The sequence below is a fragment of the Betta splendens genome, chromosome 6 (assembly GCF_900634795.4).
Source record: "Betta splendens chromosome 6, fBetSpl5.4, whole genome shotgun sequence".
Taxonomy (NCBI): domain Eukaryota; kingdom Metazoa; phylum Chordata; class Actinopteri; order Anabantiformes; family Osphronemidae; genus Betta; species Betta splendens.
The window spans coordinates 6,839,731-6,852,738 of NC_040886.2; the positions used below are offsets into that span (position 1 = coordinate 6,839,731).

General features: G+C 49.1%; 1 protein-coding gene across 6 annotated transcripts in view; it reads left to right on the plus strand.

Annotated features, from left to right (window-relative positions):
* The window catches only part of mob2a (MOB kinase activator 2a), a 43,529-nt gene extending 30,603 nt beyond the window's left edge, over nucleotides 1–12,926 (plus strand). For 5 of the 6 annotated variants that reach the window (XM_055509759.1, XM_029154447.3, XM_029154445.3 and 2 more), the window contains 4 exons: nucleotides 7,147–7,307; nucleotides 8,771–8,864; nucleotides 10,802–10,926; nucleotides 11,158–12,926. In XM_055509759.1, the coding sequence (XP_055365734.1) occupies nucleotides 7,147–7,307; nucleotides 8,771–8,864; nucleotides 10,802–10,926; nucleotides 11,158–11,471 (694 nt within the window). In that variant the 3' untranslated portion in view covers nucleotides 11,472–12,926. Of the gene's footprint in view, nucleotides 1–1,238; nucleotides 1,477–7,146; nucleotides 7,308–8,770; nucleotides 8,865–10,801; nucleotides 10,927–11,157 lie in introns of those variants that run through there. The other variant, XM_029154444.3, reaches the window with a different exon arrangement.
* Nucleotides 12,927–13,008: the final 82 nt, after the last annotated feature.

Consider the following 13,008-nt stretch of genomic DNA (forward strand, 5'->3'; position numbering starts at 1 on the left):
GAAAAACCCCTATGCAGTCCGCAATCCGAGGAAGAACCAAACATGAACAAGCGGCGCGCGTCTTAAAGTCTGGCCCTTCGAGGTAAACACGCTTTTGGTGGCGTGCCTGCAGACACAGGGGCCTCCAGCACATGAGCACACGCGGACACGCAAACACCTGCACATCCATCTCTTTCGTTTCTATCTGTCAGCTATTTGCCTGCGAGGCAAAAAAAAACAACAGCTAGTCCAGTTTTCCTCATAGCTGCAGCCCCACAGAGACAGAAAGGAAGAACAAGCTTGGTCAAGAGACCATGAGAGGCAGTGGAGCGTAACCCCCCCCAAAAGGGAGGAGGAGTGTGTGAAGAGAGTAACAGAGAATAAGAGAGGAGGTTTACTGAGAAGAAGGTCACAGTTTTCAGTGTTCAGGCCCTTTTGTTTGTTCGCTCCTTAACTGTTGATGTTTTTTTGACAGCTTAAAATGACAGCGTAGCCTTTTTAATATCCTGTCCGTATCAGGAAACCTCTTAAATTATCAGCCGCTTCCCCCACAAAACTAGGCTCCCAAGCACATAGTGAAAACCTGCGGCTCGTCTACAGTACATGTAACTTTCAGACAGGCTTTGTTTGATTCTGGTTCGACTTCAGAGTCGTGTTGGAACACGTCGGGCAGCTTCCAGCCTGTCACGGTTGGAATCCAGGTGAAATACACAGGAATGAGGGCATGCTGTCGCTCAGCCCCAGCATGCGCTTAAACCTGGCGGGTTTTCAAACAGAAACTATTTACACACTTTAAAGTGTGTCTGCTAAAAAAAAAAAAGTTGTTTTGTTAGAGTTGTTGTTTTTGTTGTTTTATGGACTTCATTTAAGTAGTGTCGTTTCATATTTCCAGAAATTAGTCAATACTAGAGGTCGAATCTTATTTCTGAGGCATTGATTTGAGCACTGCTAAACTAACTATTAGGACTAATATGTTACTAGACTGTGACTAGGTCCTCTGTCATTGAGAGGTCAAGGTTGTGTGAACCTGCTCTGCTGCATTAAACCCTTGAAACACAGCAGCACCTTCTTCCATTGTAGTAAACAGGTACATGCACACCACCTGTCGCTTGCTACACTGTAAGGACGCTTCAGGCGACACGCTCAAACCACGTCCACATGGGCAGACATGACGTCACACGAGACCGCCCACCAGCCCTCTCCCCTCCTCCGATTGGACGCCGAGCTGCCAGAAGAGGCGGGTCTCCTGTGAAGTTTTTGCCCGAACTCAGCCATGAGTCAGTTTGACTCGGATCGAACCCTTCGAGTGACTCGGAAAGTCTGCAGTCTGACTGATCTGAATCAGGGGGTGCTCTCACGTCGCAGCTTCATGTTTTAAACAGCGGTGGGGGGAGATTACGGCTCCGTTTCTGGAGATAACACGGACATGCACTCTCAGAAAAACTCCAAAGGACTAAGTTGCAAAATGGTTCTCCAGGCAGTCGGAAAAGTACTAAGGTATTGATTTTATTGATGTAACGTAGTAATACGTGCGCGTGCGCTCCGAGTCGGGCCTGTAGCTTTAACTGTTGCTGTAACTATGGCTTTGTTATTTATTTATTACGCATTGACGGGCCGAGAGACACATGTCGTCCGATTCATAATAGCGTTGAACCTGCGCTACGTGCGTTTCCTCGCCGCTGTCCCGACGTGGGTCGAGCACGCGGATGATTTATTGGTCACTCTGATTTGTTTATATCACGTGCCCTTAATCTTTACCAAAGATTATAAACCGGAATCGTGACCCACACTCGGGGCCGTATCTCGCGTGTTATCTGGACGTGAGTCGACGTGACGCAACTTCGGCCGTTTATGAACCTATTTTACGGTGTCGGTAAGCAGTGAGTCGCGTCTTCTCCGCAGTAATTGCACGAAGACCCTCCGGTTCCGGGGTCGCTGCAATTTAGCAGCATCTTTCTGCAGCTCTGACTGACAAGACTCAACACGGCGCCGCGTCCTCAACGAGGCTGATAAATCATTTAGAGACGCGTGTTAACGGAGGGGATCAGACCTGTTCGCTAGACGTGGAGCTGGTGAAGTGATTTACTGTCAGGTGAGACGTGCCTGTTCGTTGGGTTGTTATGCATATATGCGTTTTACGCCGCGGAGGTGTCTGAGTCGCTGCAGCAGCGACGACTGAGCGGCTCTAAGACTCGAAGAATGCATTACCCAATTTGGAGCATTAGTATTGAGTTTGGGTGTGTCAGGCAAACATGATTAATTTCTGTGGAGGATTACTGCTACAAGCTCAAAAGAATTATATGCACTTTACAGTAGTGGGGAGAAATGTTCGTTTAAACCCAGCGCACACAGGAGCGTATTTACTTCTGCGTCATGTGATGGAGACGTGCGGTCGTTATGAGTGCGGCCCCTCGGGGGACAGATCGTCTTGTTTATGCTCTGACGGCTTCCCTCAGCCTTTGAGCCAGGGGACAGGTGTGTTCTCGAGCCGCAGCAGTGTCCTGTCCAAGTGTGGGGAATTTTTAAATCCTGTTGCGACACACGTGACGGCTACGGACAGGCTTTGCCGCTTTTTCCTGTGAACTCAACTGTTCTTGCTTAAGGTTTCCAAGAAATACGCATTGATTTTTATTTTCCTGGGAGGCATAAAAGGGGCTTTTTCCGAGGTGAAGGTTGGCAAATTTGCATGGGGGGGGCACTAAGTGTTTAATATCATTGGCTTAGAGGCAGGAGCGATACTACATACTAAAATTAAGCATGTTCCATTGATATAATCAATATTGGTGTGTAAACTTATCTCGCTTTTAAAACTACTTTAGATGTTCATCATAGTTCATAAGCTCATCAGTGGCCGTCAGATCCGCCAAGCAACCTGTATTTGACATGATCCCGCAAGAGAGCGGCACGGTCCTATCTGAGCGTGAACCCCCTTTCCTGTCAAACAAGTGCTTTGTTGTGATGTTGATGAAGCTCCATTATATTGCCAGCAGGGGGTCCTTACAGGCTCTGCAGGCCCGAGAGCCGCTGAAAGGGGATTTGGCACGGGGAAGAGGAGGTAGCCACGACCACGCTGCAGAGGTTGAATTGTGTGTGTGTGTGTGTGTGTGTGTGTGTGTGTGTGTGTGTGTGTGTGTGTGTGTGTGTGTGTGTGTGTGTGTGTGTGTGTGTGTGTGTGTGTGTGTGTGTGTGTGTGTGTGTGTGTGTGTGTGTGTGTGTGTTGTAGGTGGGTGCCCTGGCTGCAATTCCCATCTACTGATTTACAGCGCTACGAACGCCCCTGTTGATGCTGCTGATTAAGCAGTGGCAGCTGGGACGTCTTTGTGTCTTATCTCCTCCTTCCAGAAGCTAAGCAGATGAGTAATTGTGTCGTGTTCTTGCACCCAAACTTCGGCAGCACCTCTTGCAAGAACAGTTCCTCTTTAGTACTGCAAGCTTGACCGTCTGTCCGTAAGTGTCTCTTTTTAGCCCTGTAATGGCGGCTGTGGTTTAGCTCTGGTGTGCTCAGACTGCCTGCTCGCCTGTGTCTGTGGTTTTTCGGGGAATAGAGCCGCCGAGTCTACTCAGTCTGAAGCCTAAAATGGACCAGGAGGCCAGGCTTGAAGAAAACGGATCCTCCTGAGTGAAGCTGCTCTCTTTACAGAATGCCAGAGTTCATTCTCTTGGTTCTAGTGTAATCAGGAAAGTCTACAGTCATACTCTGTTGCTATTGTGTTATTACGCTTCTTGTAAAGCTTCAATTCCCTGCAATCAGGAAGCAGTTTCCTGGCACTCGATCGATTCTTTCTCTAACCTATAATGTATTTGTTTATTGAAGGTCAGGTCAGTGTCAGAAGAAAACCTAGGTTTGTTGGACTAATCATATCACATCTAACATATTAACACTTCCACCTCTGGCACTGATTTCCGTGCATTTCTGAATGTCACATTTGAGTTAAGTAGTACCTGACCTGTCTTTGTGTTTGGAGGTAGTGCTCACCCTTGTACTCTGTATCCATATAACAATAGCATTCTTCTACAATTAAGGAGGTCATTTTATGTAATAACTGTGCTGTGTCCCACTTGGCAGGACCAGCAGGCCTAAGGAGGAAGTCATTTCATGGATTGTGCCAAAGGGTTACACAGTTTAGTTGTGTTCAAAGGAAAACACTGATTTCGATCGGTCCTTCTGGTTCCGAACGACCGACCTTGAGCATCTGTGTTTACACCAGTCATTCATGATTTGGTGTTTCAGTCTGCATGGTCTAAACATTTCCTCTGCAGAAGCATTTCCCCGAGGGCAGAGAAGGGGGGAGCTCCTCGGCATCATGCTGCAGTATTTTAGAGGAAGGCGGTTCCGTAATAAGGCCCAGTGATCCCAGGATTTATTGTGTCTCAGTTCTCTTGAGGAGACAGGCTTGTGGTGTACTGTACCTGCCAGAGGGCAGCTCTTCTTAAGGCCCATTGTGTTCAACAGGCCCACAGTTAGCTGGCCTCCATCAGCTCATATTCTCACCAGAGGCCAAAGAGATGTATGATGTAAGTCAAGACTGAAGAGTTTGCTGGAACACATGAAACACACTCGGACCAGACAAGACTCGCTTCTTCTGAGTTTCCCCCAGGTCTCTGGTGGGATCGGGCTTGAAACACAGCTGCTGCGACCAGCTGGGTTGGCCGTGGTAGGAAAAGGGGGCTCCAGCCAGAGAGCCAAAGTCATTTGTGTGCGCTTGTGTGTGTGACATAAGGTTATCAGTGCTCGCAGCCCCCAGTTGTGTTGCACACGAGGGACAGATAGTGAGTGGAGGGTGGGGGAGGCGATGTTACTGGGGAAAGTGAAAGGGGTGAGAGTGGCAGGCGGCCGGAGCTGAGCAGCTGTTGGACCTGTCACTCTGCAGCGCCGACCTCCCCGTCACCCAGCTATACAACCCACTTCCCTGCCTTTTATTACAGGTGAACGACGCGTCTGCCTCGTCGGACTTCCACACTAGTTTCTCATGGGTCTTGTTTTTCTAACCAGACGTGACCAGATTTTCTGCACGGCGTTTGTGCGATAAAGCAGTTGCTGCTGGTGCCAGGCAGGCTGCCGCTGCCTGGCCGTGGCCTCGGTTCCCCTCCACTCCTGCCTTCTGGCCTCCCCTGATCTGGTGAGGAGAACGAGGCGTCCACTGCCTTTTATGGCAGTAGAAGACTTGTCTGGGAGAACTTTACCAAGAAGAGACAGAGCCTCGTGTGTTGTACTGATGGCTATGTACACACGAGGGGAGGAGTGCTGGCATGGAGGTAGATTTCCTTATCCTAAAATAAACTAATGGCTCCGGCATTTCACCTCCCTTTCGCCACACAAACATTCACAAAAAGTGGAGGAGGCACTAGTTTGGGAAAATTATGAAATTAAAGAGGGAGAGGAGGAAATAGCTCAGCGAAACAGAATGTTTTCTATTCAAAGTAGGAACCAAACTGAACATTTTGCTGAGGGCTTAGCGACGCCTTTGAAATGATGCGAGGGCCGATGCTATCTGTGGATGGAGGGCCTTCACGTGATGGTACACGTAGCACAAACCCCGTGGACCACATGAATAGATCAGTGCCCCCATCAGCAGGATCAGGAATTTCCTTTGTCTGTTGTGGAAGTGTGAGGGAATAAAGGAGAGATGAGGGGCAGTTAAGCAAAAGGTTCATCCGCTTTGGCAGAGCAGGGGGCAGTAATTACAATCGGAGTCAAAGTAGACTTAAAGGGAAGCTGACAGTCAGATGATACTTAAGAGCACCAGTTCCGAGGCTTTTGACCCCAGACTATACAGTGTTTGGACAGGTGAGCCTGCCGCCATGAAGACGGGGGAAATCGGAGCAACGGGAGAAACAGAAAGTGGCCCGTCATCAATAATTAGCCAGGAGCGTAATGAGCTGTGCCCTCGGTTTCAAACTGGGGCCAAGACAAACTGCCTGGAAGGAGGAAACGTTCTGATGAATCATTACCCAACAAAGGAGAGCGTCGGTGTCTGTAGACACGATCAGATAAGACACCCTATTAAATTTTACACGTCACAGCACAGAGTTATAACCGTTTACAGCCGAACGTATCTCCCGACAGTTAAATAAGATGACGGCAGGTGTGCAGAGGGGAAGTCGCCGGGGTTAAGATCCTTAAACATTTACAGAGTGCAGGGCTGTGGGGGGGGGGTCCACATGTTGACATGCCTTCATTTGTTTGTGGAGGTGGACAGCAGGATAAGACTTTGTGGAGAGGAGTCGTAAAGCCCTTTGAACACGGAGCTCCGGCCAGGAGGCCGCGTGCTCCGCTGTTCGCCAGGGGTTTGTGTGTGTTTATGAGTTCCCATGGATATCCGCTGGCCCCATGTCAGCCTGCGTGCTCCCCTCGCTCCTCTGCCCAAGCACGTTTCCGACGCGTCTGGCGAGAACGTAAGCCTCCTTTTCCTGCAGAAACCCGAGCGGCCTTTTCCGTCCTTCCAGTAGGCGCCGGCGTTCGTCCGTTCGGAGCCCGGGTGAAAGCGAGAAGGCCCTTGGCCGCTGCAGGGAAATAGTGTTTTATGATACCTCATTGTTACTGCTGTTACAACGGCTACGCTCCATCCAGGGATGGATCGCTGGGACTGGGGGGGAGCAGGAGCCAAAAACACATGGCTTCTGGATCATTATATTTAGACGGAGGGTGTTGAGAACTGGAGATGAGGACAAATCCAAGACAGGAAGAAATACACAAAAGGACAACAAATTCAAGAAGCAAAGCTGCAGCAGTAGAGCCGAGAAGGGTGTAGGCAAAATAAGAATAGTGGGCTCCTGTAGGGTTGAACAGAAATCTGATCAACCATTGTTAGTCAAGACCGGAGGAGGTGCAGTCAGTCGGATTAGTCTCTGATTTGTGCCTGCTTTCATGTATGTAGTCTTTTAAGCTTTGACCCTAGGTTGCGTTGACCTGGAGCGGTGTGACTTGACATCCCTGTGCTAAAACTAGCGGTGGAAGCGCAAAGAACAGGGGACTGTGTGTTTGGTCTCTTTAGGTTTCTGTGAATTCAAACTTGAAGGTCACCCAAAGTTGTCCGGTTTCCTGCTTTGTGCTCAGCTCTGGCCGCTGTGGCTCAATCAATAACCATTGCTTTTAGATGAGTTGCGCGCTTTACAAAACCTCTACTGGCGGCTCCTTAACTTGACTTTCCATCCTCTGCGTTGCAGGAAATCGAAGACAAAGCCAAATGGGAAGAAGCCTCCAGCAGAAGAGAAGAAGCAGTACTTGGAGCCAGAGTTCACAAAAATCCGAGTGGTGGACTTCGACCTCAAGGAGCTGGTGGTGCTGCCCAGAGAAATAGACCTCAATGAATGGCTGGCCAGCAACAGTGAGTAGACTCATGCAGACTGCGGGAGCGAATCTGTGTAACATAATTGCTTAAATGTGTAAAGTCTTACTTATCTAGTTTGAGACGCAAAATGACTGAACTCAGACATAAAAAAATTACTCAGGCATGAGGAATTATTTTTAATGTCTGTAGGCACTTGTCATGTGTCAGTGACAAGATGTTCCCGGCCTTCATCGCGATCCAGGACCACAACAGGCCTGTTCCCAATAACACTGCACAGCGCACTCCTTTAAACGCGGGCGGTTTTCAGCTTTGGCCTTCATTCCCAGCATCAGTTGTGGAGTTTGATGAAGCTGTTTTCCAACAGAGTCTTTGTGTTTTCCGCCTCCCTGACTCTTTCAGTTTAGCTTTAAACAGTCCAACTGCCCACGGGGGGAGAAGTAGAAAACACATTCTCCTTTCATTTTTATTTTAGGCTGATGGAACAGATGGAACGTGTCTTCACATGTTGATGTGTTTCCCAACATGCTATTGGAAGTGATATCATCCATCTTGTGCCAACTAGCGTTAACCACTTCTTGGGTCTTGGCTTGGAAACCGGAAAACAGGGCTGAGCGGCGTAATTGCAGTCACTTAGTTCGGTACTTGGCTGAAGAGTTTCCTATTTGGGTCACAGTTTACCGGGCAGGAAAAACTATCGTGTGAATGGGTTCATTCCGTACGAGAAAACCGAGACTCTGAGTTGGGCCGAAGTGGTTTTCTTGCGCCGCAGCTCGTTCTCCGTCACTGCCGTGAGTAAATATCAAGCCCGACTGCGGAGACGGCACAACGCTATGGCACAAAACATGTTTTGCATGAGGCGTTAACACGTGCCAACGCTTTTTCATGCCCGGGTGTTGTGATAGATCTTCACCTAGATAGAACCACCCTGGGATAAAACCAGCTGCAAGGTTCAGTAGAACGAGTGGAAATGCGTGGGAATGCATTTGCCCATGATGTTTAAATCTGACTGTCAGTCTCCAACGTTTTATTGTCTTCCTAAAGGGCCTGTTGATTAATGAATTGTTGTAGTGCAACAATAAACTCACCACGCTATAAATTTCCCGCCAGCGTGAGAGAGACGCTGTCTTGGCTGTTTCCTCGGGCGCGAAGCAAATGAGTTGTTGTCGCCGCCATATTGTTGGGACCTCGCGTGTCTGACAACATCTGCCACGCAAAACACGACTAAGAGAGAAGCATTTCTTACCTCTGAGCGAAGGGGACAAAGACTCAGAGGGAGTTCCCCTCATACTAGAAATACTTGTTACGGTCGAAGTAACTAAAGGCTGAAGCAACAACCTAAACATTGACGCCCACCTCTTATCAGCGGTGCAGTTGAAAGACAACGATACACAAATACTTCATCAGTCCCTTCGCTCTGACATGCAGACGTATTAAGGCCTAATGCCGTCGTCCAGACTCCACTCACTGACTGACGCTCTGTGATCTCTTCTTTCCTGCAGCGACGACATTCTTCAACCTTATCAACCTGCAGTACAGCACCATCTCGGAGTTCTGCACCGGGGACACCTGTCAAGCCATGACGGCCTGCAACACGTAAGTGGCCTCCACGCCTGCTGGGTTATTCATCGCTCGCCTGCCGAGGCCCCATTGGTTTATTCATCAGAGAGCCGGGTTCCCATTGGTTAATTTATCACGGGCTGCGTTGGCTGTGCTGCACCTTTGGCCTCACGCTTCCAGTGTCTGTGCAGCACAAAACAGTTAAAAGTATTCAAATATAAGATAATACTTGTTTGTGTGGCTGCTGGAGGCGAGTCTGCACATTCATCTCACGCTGAGGTCGCCCGCTTCTCTTAAATGTTGGTGCAGCAGCAGCTTTCATGCAAAGTTTAATTGCTGCCGTTTCATAAGGTCGGACTGTTCCCTTGCAGCTTTTTAAGGGTAATTGTAAAACTGAGGCGTTTTCATTCCTTGCTAACAGAGAGCAGGCGGGGATTAGTATTCAAATAACGAGTTTGTCCTGTCGGGGTGGGGCGGCCGAGGCGCCTCATTCCTATTCTGTATAAGCAACAACTGGAAAGACCCGATCACCAGCACATCGGAGGAGCTGCGACACGGACCACGCGGCTCCGCGCGTCACGCACTCGCCCTGGACTAAAATATGACCTGACATCAGTGACGGATGACACAGTCCAGAAACGGCACATGTGACAGATTGGCTTTCAAGGGGATGTTTGTCACAGGCTCACCTCCGTCAACAGCGTCTTGTTCCACCTTTAATGTGCTGCTGCTCACCTGCACCCTGGGAACGAAAGGAGCAAACACGCATCACGACCGCACATTACCTGAGCCGTGGAAAAACTCACAATGTGCTAACGGAGGGCGTGTCCCTCAGCGTCAGTCTCTGAGTCCACCACTTGTGATTGGACCGTCCTAAATCTAGCAGCCTGGACCTGGCGTTCGTGCACCCCACCCTCACCCCCCCTCCATGTGGTGAAAACCAACCGAGCCACAGTCACACCAGCGGCGGCGCCCCTGCCCGAGGGCAGCGCTCGGCACTATTTTGGGAAGGAAATGTTTCCATGAGCGAAATTATGCCATTTGGTAGCGATTTAGACCCGTTTTTTCCTGTGTGTGTGTGTGTGTGTGTGTGTGTGTGTGTGTGTGTGTGTGTGTGTGTGTGTGTGTGTGGTTTGTGTGTGTGTGTGGGTGTGTGTGTGTGTGTGTGTGTGTGTGTGTGTAAGATGCCGGGTGATGTGCTCACCCTCTTCCTTCGCGTTGCGCTCCTCGCTGGTTCCCTTAATTCCAAAGCCTGTTGCCCCCCTGTTATTTTCTTTCTCTCCGCGCACTTCTTCCTCCACGTAAGATGAGGCCTGTACCATGTGCGGCCTTGTATCATTTAGTCCAATAAGTCTCTGTTCACGTGGTCCGTGTAGGGTCAGGACTGGGAACACGTCACACGTTGTGTCTTTGTATTTGTAACGACTGCTCCATCCAGTTGCTGGTTGTATTTCAGCTCCGTGGCTCCATTTCTGCGACGTTAAACCTGTCCTGCTGGCTCGACTAGCTGCTGGGTGACCTTTAGTGAGCTGTTCAACTATTAGGATTCGCCCCAGGGGCACGCTGGGCACACATATAAAGACACACTTAGGCAACTTGTGATACTAATGTGTCCAAATGTGACCCGGCAGTTGTTTGTAATAACACTGGACTAAGCCGTACGTTCAGATCTGTGTCACACAGTGAGACGTCACTGAGTCTGGGTTTTTTCCTGAATGAGGAAACCGTGCATGGAGCTCATCTCATTGGGCGACGGCGTCTCGCATGTCGCCTGTATGATGTTTGTCTTCCTGCTTGGCTCAGTCAATTTGACTGTTTCGTGTTCCAGGAAGTTGTCCCGCGTCGTATGACCTGCTCTGCCTCGAACCACTCTTAATGACATGCTCGTTGAGACACTTTACCGCTGTGTAATTGTGCTTTTGTGTTCCAGACTGAAAACAGGCTTCTTTCTTTGTCTTTCTCTCTCTCTGTAGAATATACTACTGGTATGATGAGAAGGGGAAGAAGACAAAGTGCACTGCTCCGCAGTACGTCGACTTTGTAATGAGTCTTTGTCAGAAACTGGTCACAGATGAGGAAATCTTTCCTACAAAATATGGTGAGTGCTTGTGGCTGCAGCCTTTCAGGGCCCCTCAGCTGCTAAGTAACTGTGCTGCTGCCCCCTGCTGCTGCATCTGCTGCAGTTCAGCTCCAATGGCCTTAGTTTTCACTGGCTTAGGAAACGGGACCTGCAGGATGATTTCAGGCTTATTGTTATATTTCTTGCCATATTACAGATGTTTTGCCTGTTGCCACCGCATCTCACCCGTCTGCTGTTCTGTCCCTTCAGGTAAAGAGTTCCCCAACTCCTTTGAGTCCTTGGTAAAGAAGATCTGCCGGTACCTGTTCCACGTGCTGGCTCACCTCTACTGGGCGCACTTTAAAGAGACGGTGGTTCTGGACCTGCAGGGCCACCTGAACACTCTGTATGCACATTTCATCGTTTTCGTAAGGGAATTTAACCTGGTCGACCCCAAGGAGACCTGTATCATGGACGACCTGTCTGAAATCCTCTGCACCCCCGCGCCGCCGCCTCTGCCGGCGCCCTCCCCCCCGACTCCGTCGCCCTCCCACTCCTCACAAAACCATGTCACGGAGAGATGAGCAGGGGGCAGCAGTGACACAGTAGCCCCGGGGGGGTTCATAGAAGATAAGACAGAGGAGAAAAGGAAAGACAGCCTGCCCCCCCCCTTTTCGGTGCCAGCAGGACTTATGAGATCTTCCACTACCCTTATATTTCGCTACAACACCTAGCCGGAAGGAAGGGGGGAGGGTTTTGTCACGCCAGCAGGAATTGGCGTGAGCGTTCCTCCCAGGGGCAAATCTCTCCCATCTTCTCTGCAATTTAAACTAGGAACAAAAAGTATGTGTATGTTTTTATTTTCTGGTTTCATTTCATGTTTTCTTTTTTGTTTTACTGGGTTTTGTTTGTTTGTTGGGGGGGAGGAAGGGGGTGCGGTTTGTCTGTCGCCCGCTCATCTCCCTCTATCTAGCGCACAGTACAGGAACGGGGCTCTGCTTTGCTTCAGCCTACTATTGTGCGGCGTTGCTGATGTGTGAAGAGGAGGCGACTCCGCTCTCCTGCAGGTTCGAACTTCCCTCCCGCAGCCGCGGCGGGAAGCAGCCCGCAGGTGCACGGCCGCTACGCCGGCCAGTAGGGAGCCGCGGTACTGCCTGATGCTAGCCAATCACTGTTTGGTTTGTGTATGTGCGGGATGATTAAGGCGCTTCCTACTCAGGACCTGAGAGAATACGTCACTGCTGCCAGAGAGAGGTTGCTCTTTTTTTTTTTTCCTCTGTCCCTTGTCTCCAGACTGCTCATTCCTCCTTATAACAGACTCTGTGTAGTATTGTCACATATTCACCTGGCGTAGCCCTAACAAACATGTCCCAGAGCCCACCAGTAGGGGGCAGCAAATGCGGAGAATGTCACAAACAGGGAGACAGAGAAGAAAACACAAGGATTGTATGTTAGATTTTAATCTGATCAGAGAATTGACACTTTGAGACCGACTGGTGCCCACATGTGGCTGTTTGTAATGTTTAGCACCACAGCGGCCCCGTAAACGCCACCACCACCACCCTCTCCAGCAGCACCGAAGGACAAAGGCATGAGGTAATGTCTGCAGGCCCATAGAGATGAGAATGAGGGGTGAGAGTGCAGCGGGCGGCGCTGTTCTGCTGCCTAACAGCCACCAGTACTCCCAGTGCAAATGAAAACTCTTGTGGTTTTTATTTCTACCATCCACTGTAATTATTTTTTTTTATTTTTGAAAGAATTATCAGAGTAAAATTAGATCAGAAATAATAACAATAATGGTATCTTTACACGTGTGTAGAAAACGTCTGCTTGGACTTTAAGAATCACAAGCGGGTTCTGTCAGGCATAGCCTCTCTACGGAGGAGGATTGGGTTTGTAATTCTCCTTTTTTATTTATTTTTTTTTTGCAGGGTTCTTCAGTTCTGGCTCTCGTTTATGTATTTTAATTATTAACTAAGTTAAGCAATTTAATATTTTAAGCTCTGCAGATTATAATCTAATAAAAGAGAGAAATGCCACTTTGTTTCAGTGTCTTTTATGTTAAACTATGTAAAAATTCAGTTGTGATATTCTAGTTAATTAAAACCATTGCAAGATTAA